The sequence below is a fragment of the Pleurodeles waltl genome, chromosome 12 (assembly GCF_031143425.1).
Source record: "Pleurodeles waltl isolate 20211129_DDA chromosome 12, aPleWal1.hap1.20221129, whole genome shotgun sequence".
NCBI lineage: Eukaryota > Metazoa > Chordata > Amphibia > Caudata > Salamandridae > Pleurodeles > Pleurodeles waltl.
The window spans coordinates 52,966,583-52,974,691 of NC_090451.1; the positions used below are offsets into that span (position 1 = coordinate 52,966,583).

An 8,109-nucleotide genomic window follows, 5' to 3' on the forward strand; every position below is an offset into this window, starting at 1 on the left:
ATCATTAGTGATGGCAGCCCGCGTGTTCCTCTTGGCTGGCTTTTCTGCCAGTGGCTAATTCACGTTAAATAAGAACCACACAATGCCCCGAGCTCGGGGAGCAGCAAGACTGGGAAGGATGGATTCCTGCTGCACTGGTATTGTTTTTCTTCTGCACATAGTGAGTGACGTCTTAACCTGTGTGTGCGTGGGCGTGTGGCGAATCAAAGTTCAGCTGAATATAAGGGCAAGAATAGAGGATTTCATTCATTCTCGGGGCACTGACACCGGCGCACTTCACTGCCCTCGCCGCAGCGCTGCCGGGCCGCCACCCACCACACCATGCGGAGCTCCGGCCAGTCTGCCAGGTACCCCGAGGCCTGCCTGGCCCTCCTCTTTCTCCTGACTGCGGTGGAGCTGCGGCCGCTGGGGGAGCAGGAGAAGAGGATACAGCTGGAGGCGGTGAAGAGAGGAATATTGGAGCGCCTAGGGCTCCACAGACCACCCCCCACCCATCAAAGGCTGGACAAGGAGGCGCTACAAAGGATGTACAAGGTTTACGAGGAGACGCTGCTAGAACTGAAAGGCAACACCAGTCAAGAAGAAAACATGCTGACAGCGACAGAGAACAGAGTGCATCTCCTAACTCCAAAATGTAAGTTTGCCGACTTGTTTAACTTTTTGTTGAGATGATTCAAATGATGAGCATGTATATAGCAACACTGTAAAACTGCATTGCCTCTTGGTGCTCACAAACTTAAAGGAAAAAAACGAGTCGACAACGTGACTTGTTATTGGGTTTCGGTCTGTTTTTAAGCACTTCCGATTTTGCAGGGTGATGGAGATGAAGCTCTTTGCTGATAATGATGACACATTGAGTAAGAAAGGAAGCCGTGATTAAAATCCACTCTCCACTAGACTAGACCACTTTCTTTTTATACTGGTTTCCGTTCGCTCTCAGCCTTTTTTTCTTATACCTGAGAACAGGTCACAAGTCGAGGGTACCCGCAGGTAGATGGCGTCTATTCCCTATTTTTTCATGGTGGACGCCGTTCCCCCTGCTAAGAAGCTGGGCCCCTGTGAACTAAGCTGAACTTGTCCCAGGGTAATTTTCCGACACCTGGACACATTCAGAAGAGCCTGCACGTTGTCTGCTTTCCGCCATGCAAGAACGTGCAGGCAGCTGAGAGGCTTTTTTCGTTTGCCATCCAGCAGCGCCAAGAGCTGATTTAAAGGCCACCAGCGCTCCTTTTGTGCAGTACAATTCCGCCTGAGAGCCATCCACCTCTTCGCACCTCGGTGCAAGAGCAGAGGACGGGAAACAAAGGCACACTTTTTCTATCACTTCACAATCGCCTAAGAGCTTTTGACTTTATTCAGTCTCCACCAATGGTCATTTGAATGTCATTTTCTTTAACTTAATTATTTTACAGGTGCCACTTCCTGTGATGCCACATGCGATGTGGTTTGCAGTGATGTCACACGCCATGATGTCATTTGCGCAGTTTAACCTAGTTAATCCCCTCTACTTATTTTGTTAGGACGTATGCCTTGCCTGAGAACCCTGAGCTAACCGCATAGCTTTAATAATGGGATACTAGTGATAAATCTCAGTGGATTTCACACTCACTGAGTAGATTTGCGTAAACCTGCATGTTACAGTTCTACATACCAGCAGAGTGGACTCAACCTTTCATCATCCAGAGGTTCACACAACTGAGTTGGCAAAAAAAGTGTTGTGGTCTAGCGGTCACGTTTTTGACTAGTAACATCCACATACAGAACATGCCATGAACTTCTCTACCTGACTACTGTGTGATCCTGTGCACATTATCCCCAGCAGCTCTATGTCCTGTATCTGCCGAAATGGCAAGTGCTTAGAAACGGAATGAATACTGATGTAATGAGTTTCATTACTAACCATAAATGTATTACAGTTAAGGTCATATTGCACTTTCTAGACAGAAAAAAAGTATTATTTATATGTTGCCATTCTAATGTCGGTTTGGGTGTGTCGTTTAACCTCTATTGGGATACACGTGGGACTATTTTACATCTAGAAAAAACGAAATTCATGTCTTTTTTGTCACTTTCAGTTACTTATGTTACACCTTAATTTGTAGTAATAAAGATGCTTTCATCAGCTCTCTAGTGGAAGCCTGGCCCAAAAATGGTTGCTCCACTCCTATCTCTTTTTACATAAGATTGACCTGCAGACAGCTGATATCTTGAGGTCAGACAGAAATGGCGTGATGAACTTGCAAGAGTATTCCTTTCCATCCTGCCGCTGTGCGGGACGACTCCCTTTCTGTAGGACAAGGGGAATATTAAAAAGAACCGCTGCTGCTGTTAAGCTGGTTTGTGCCTCAGTCTCATCCTTCCAGATGACCAGCATTACCAATAAGGCTGGCATATAACTAGAAACTCATGTCAGCCCGTTTGGCTTTTCAGTGGTTGGTTTAGTAAGGGAACTCTCAAGGGTATACAAATGCATGAGAAAATGTAGCGGTGCCAGTTTGTGACTTTGTCTGCGTGCATGTCACCAGGCACACACAACATCTCGTTTAAGTGCCCTAGACGCAGCTTTCTACTTCTAAAAGTTGGGCCGGTCCTCGCATGTTGTTAATGGGGGTATGCTCCTTGTCCAAGGGTTTCAAAATCACCTTAAGCTTGGTGAGGTTCACAAATCTCACAAACTTTAAAGATAACATTTGCGAAGTTTGCTGTAATGAAACGGCTAGAAACTGAATCATGTATTAGTTCAACATATTAATGAGCATTTGGAGCAGATTCAATGGCTTGTCTAAGACAACAATCGAACTCTCTTGTTGCCCAGATTCATACTTGATTTAAATGTTTATTTAGCATAGCCATAAACTATATCGGCTCCTAAACACTGTAATATGCTGGAAGTTGTCAACAGTGATGTGGAGGCTTAGACTCGAGGGAATAGACAACGGAGAGAAAAAAAAAAACAAGGGTCCGAGGCGCAAAGGCCCCTGGGAGGCAAATACGAAAACAAACAGGATTAAAAGGCAGAAGATTTTTTTTAAGTTCTTTTGTTAAATACTTTTTGAAAATGTTAAAGTCGGTAACTGATCTCAATTGATTTACAGTGTCATTCCAAATCTGAAAGCCCAGCACAAAATCTTTGTTGTTTTCTGTAAGCACGCCAGCTACTGCTTTATTATTTGACGTAAGCCTCCCAAGTGACTGACAAGAAATTATACAGCTCCTCCAAACACACCTGTGTGGTAGTTGAGCCTGTTGGTTGAGCCTGTTGGTCCACGTAGTGGTACTTCGATGCCTTTTCGCGATAGCGAAGTACGTTTGGCAAAAATTGCTGTTTGCACCCGTTCTAGCATTATCACCGCCGCTTAAATGACCTTGCAAATATACCATAAAACAATGATAAAACCTGGAGCAAAAACAAAGCAGCAGAAATATTTTGTCCCAAGTGTTTTTCAAGTTTTGAGCTTGATTTATACTTAGGTGCAAAATATTGGCAATTAAACATGATGCTTTTCTACCCCGTTTTGCCAGTATTATTTTTGCTTTTTACTTGTGCGGCCCTTGGAATTACTGTCAGTAATTACAAATGCAGACTGCACATTAGTTAATTTTGCTGTCAGCTTAAAATCAACCCAAGAGCAAAATTTGGCACCAGTAATTTTTCCTATTGCCAACCCCTTTTCCACACTCCAATACCTTCAGGTTATGTCTGTAGGAATTTGTGCAGGAAAAAAACATGGGTGTGCAGTATTCAATCAGAATTTAGACTAGCAGGATGGGCACCAATGGTGTTTATATTCATGCTGGTGTTCCAGTACTCAAATTGAGGCTACGTGAGGGATCATATTCTCTATAAATCCTTGAAATCTCGCATTCGGTGTCCACCATTTTTATTGTGCAAATGTAACCAGAGGGCTTCCAGTTTTCAAAATGCCACTTTCCCTTTAAACGTGAATCAATGTGAAACACTCAGTGTTCAGGCTTCTCGAGTGGAAGCACAGAGACAACTTAGTGACGTGGCTCTTTTTAGACTCTTTTGGAAGGCAGATATGTTTTCAACCTTTTCCTTCTTGTGCTTGGTTAATGGCAGTCATAGAAATTCAGACTGAAAGGTATGGCCCATTATGATATATATATATTTTGAGCCTGTTAAAGTTCTCAAACACGCTGGGTGGCGTTGCACATTACATTACAACTACTCTGTAATGACTAGATGTTATTAAGTGCATTGGGAAATGTTTCTTATTGAACAATGCCTGTGTTCATTTTTATAGTCCAAAAAGAGTAGGAAATGCTGCTACCGGAGACAAATAGTTTGTCCAATGCCTCTTGGTGTTTTGATCCTTCTGCATATACACAGTAAAGATGGAAATAGTATAACCGTAACAAAGCCTCAATGACCTTTACATTATTTGGATTTAGGGCAGTAAAACATGTTCTTATCATCATATGAAAGTCAACTCGAAATTAAATAGAAGTGGCAGCGTCTGTTTCATTTGTTTGTCATTCTCAGTTACATTTTGTCCTCTCTCGGTCTGAAATGTATATGTGTGTTTAAAAGTGGATTTTCTATAGCTTTTATTTCTTTATTTTAGTGACTCTGAAGATCAAGACAACAGACAGCCGCCAGGGACAAGAAAAACACAGTCATGCAGTCAACCTTGTATTTTCCAGAACTCTGGCACTCCATCAAGAACTGAGAGTCTTGAAGGCTGAGCTTCAGTTGCAGAAGCATTTTCTTATTGCCCAAAGCCAAAGATTCCCCATAATAAACTACCGACCACCACCAATGGTGAATATTTATAAAGTGACAGAATCAAGTGATGCAAACGGTGAACCAGAGCTCAAACTTCTGGATTCCAAACCTTTTGAAACTGGGACTTTAAATCTAAATGTTGTGAAGGCAGTCCAGGAGTGGGTAGCAAGCCCTGAAGAACGTTTGCAGATGAAATTAATGTTTATCTCTGATTTTCCACTTGTTTCAGAGGTTAACCAATATAAAAAGTGGACTGACTCTTTGATATTGGAAGTGGAAACTCAGAAGGCCAGCAAAGCAAGGGCGAGAAAGACCAGAGAGCTCCCAACACAAGACCAAGAAGACTGCAAGAAAAATGAGAAACATTGTTGTCGCAAATCCTTACATGTCTCGTTTAAAGAGATAGGCCTGTCGGATTGGGTCATTGCTCCAGAAAGCTATACCATGTTCTTTTGTGAGGGGTCTTGCCCTCGTAACTACAAATCAGCAAGCATGCATGCACAGATCAAGTCCAAAATGCACCAGTTGTCAAATGGCGCTACTCCGGGACCCTGTTGTGTTCCTGCTAGCTATGAACCCTTGCTACTCATGCACTACAACAGTGCAGGAGAATTGTCTCTGACACCATGTGAGGACATACTTGTTAGGAAGTGTCACTGTGCATAGCAATATTTTAATATTTTCAGAGTGTTTTTTTTTTTCAAACTTTGTTGACAAAATAGTGAAAATACATGGAATATTGCTTGTACTCATTAGGCACTATCTTTTCATTCTGCAGGGGACTGGAATAAAAATGTTGCCGTCAGCCATTCCATATCACTCAAGCCTTGGTGCGCTTTTACAAGGCCTTCTTAAATTGAACTGAAAGTGCAGAGGGTTTAGTTATGTTTAAGAAAGTATGAACTGATGGTCCTTAATGTGTTAATTTCAGCATCCTTTTGGAAATATCTTCTTCAGGGATTATTTTGTTTGATAAAGGCATTCTTGCACTAGAAGTAATTTTGAGTAGGCCAATATTTATTTTGTGATGACCGCCGGACTCGCAGTGGCAGTCAGACCGATGCAGTTGTGAAGGTCCGACAGCTACATTATGAGGTTTGCAGGCAGACCTGCCAACCTACTGCCATCCCTGCCAGGATCCTGGCTCCCGACAGGCTGACGGCGGGCTGGTTGTACTCAACCAGGGCGATGCTGAACTTAGTGCCGCCCTGCTGATTACAACCTTGTTCTCCGCCAGCCTTGTCATGGTGGTTCCACCGCCATGAAAAAGTTGGCGTAGAACAAGTGCAGGGGGCCACAGGCGGGCCCCTTGCACTGCCTATGCTCTTGGCATGGGCAGTGCAGAAGTCCCCCTGCCCAGCACCCTTGAAATGCGCACTGTCTGCTGTGCAGACAGTGTGCATTTCATGGGTGCTGGTACCCCCTGCATGTGTCAGAATTGCCACCGGCTCTATTATGAGTCAGCAGCAATGCTGCTGCACCTTTCCCACTGGGCTGACTGGCGGAAACTTTGGTTTCCGCCAGGTCAGCCCAGTGAGAAAGTCGTATTGGGGCTGGCGGGGAGGTCGCAAGCACTGCAGTGACCTCCCCATCAGATGTTTGGCAGATGGATGTTTCCGTCTGCCAAGCTCATAATCAGCCCCTTAGTCTGTTTTCTTGCATACTGCCTTAGTCACCTTTTTATCGAGGTTTATTAAAAGCAAATGCAATTCTTAACCATCATTTATTCTATATTGGCTGCATATGAAAGATTGCTGCATTTAGACATGTTGCAATATCAATAGAGCAGTTTTCGAAAACCGAAAATCCTTTTTACATTTCTGGCTATTTTTCTTCATGGAAGTGTGAGAGAGAAACAAAATATTAACCGTGCAGACTTTTCTCAGAAGAAGGCACACTGAGTGACCTTTTATGAACTGGTGGGGTACATGTTTTAAACAAGTAGTTTTCTTCTGTATCAAGACAGAACCAAAGACATATTACAAAATTAGATATACCAAAGGCAAGTTTTAAAAAGACGAGAGTGCATTTTATGTGCTTTAATATGACAAGACCATAGCACATATGATTGCTTTTCTGAGCAAAATGCACTTTTCTACGAACAAGACTAAAGGTCAATGTAAAATCTGTGGTTTGATGTTACTTATAATTTCCTTAGAAGGAAATTGTTTTAATCCTTTAAAGATTTAGTAGGATAAATTATGTATCATTTCATTCCATTTTGCTGCTTAGCGAAGTAGTGGCTTATACACTCAGTCAACAAATGACCAGTCTCGATCTAAAACAATGTGCTTGTTTCACTACTTACTGAAGAATTGGTGTAAACTCAACATTCAAAATTTTGGCTATGATTTTTGTTTCAGAGTTTATTCCAACAAGTGTAAACATTTATCCATTACAGCCAATTTTGTAAAAAAAAGAGGTAGGACTTAAAACACTGTATTTCTTGTAACACTCCTTTCATACTTTATTGGACATTGTTAATGCAAATGATTTCATAAAGTTATCAGGCCTGCTTTCCCTGAGTATTTGTTGAAAGATTGTTATCCCTCGATATAATGTAAGTGCAGTCATTTAATTGATTTGAAGTTTATTTATACATGTTTCTTATTTATTCATAACTTATTGGTGTTTATTTTATACTGTTAACTATTTTTATATTTTATGAAAATATTGTGTGTGTGTATATATAAATATATTTTAATATATTAAACAATCCATCTATCCTAGGTAGATTGTGAGAAGTTCCTTTTTAATAAACTATATGCGAACATAATATTATTTGGAATTTTTTCATTCTTCTAAAACATTGAGTAGTTTTACATTAATTAAATAGTGTAAGTAGCATGAAAAAGTAATGTCAGCTATGTTTCCAGAGAACCAGCTTCTCTAGAATGCATTTAGTGTGCTTGCTTTTCATCTCTATATTTGTGTTTGCTATAGCACTGGATGATGGCATGAAGTTGTTTCTAATAAAATTACAGAGGCTGTTATCATGAATAGTGGCATGGAGGTTGATTTAGAGGTAGACAGTAAAAGACTTATGTCAAAAACATAAGTCCCATCTATCACCTCCATGTTTTCATTAACAGTACACAGAATTGTCTAAGAACCTCACTCCGATATCTCCTATATGTCGGATAAATGTAAGAAAATGCAGACTGTTGTGAAGATTTCAAGAACACATATGTCATGATCACAAATAATAAAAATACGTTCAAAATAAGAGTACCCGGAGGGGTGGCATTCACAATGGCAGATCAACCATCCACTTTATCATGGGAAACCCCATCTACCATCTGTGACTGCACAAAAAAGTGTTTGGACTGGCTGCCCAATAAAAACGTAATTTCCGAAGCCGT

The 8,109-nt window shown here is 41.4% G+C and overlaps 1 protein-coding gene across 1 annotated transcript; it reads left to right on the forward strand.

Moving 5' to 3' along the window:
• Positions 1 to 207: 207 nt before the first annotated feature.
• On the forward strand, positions 208 to 7,516 carry GDF15 (growth differentiation factor 15). Its single transcript, XM_069217891.1, has 2 exons — positions 208 to 634; positions 4,587 to 7,516. The coding sequence occupies exons 1-2, from the start codon at positions 322 to 324 to the stop codon at positions 5,411 to 5,413; spliced, it is 1,140 nt and encodes a 379-aa protein (XP_069073992.1). The 5' UTR covers positions 208 to 321; the 3' UTR covers positions 5,414 to 7,516.
• Positions 7,517 to 8,109: the final 593 nt, after the last annotated feature.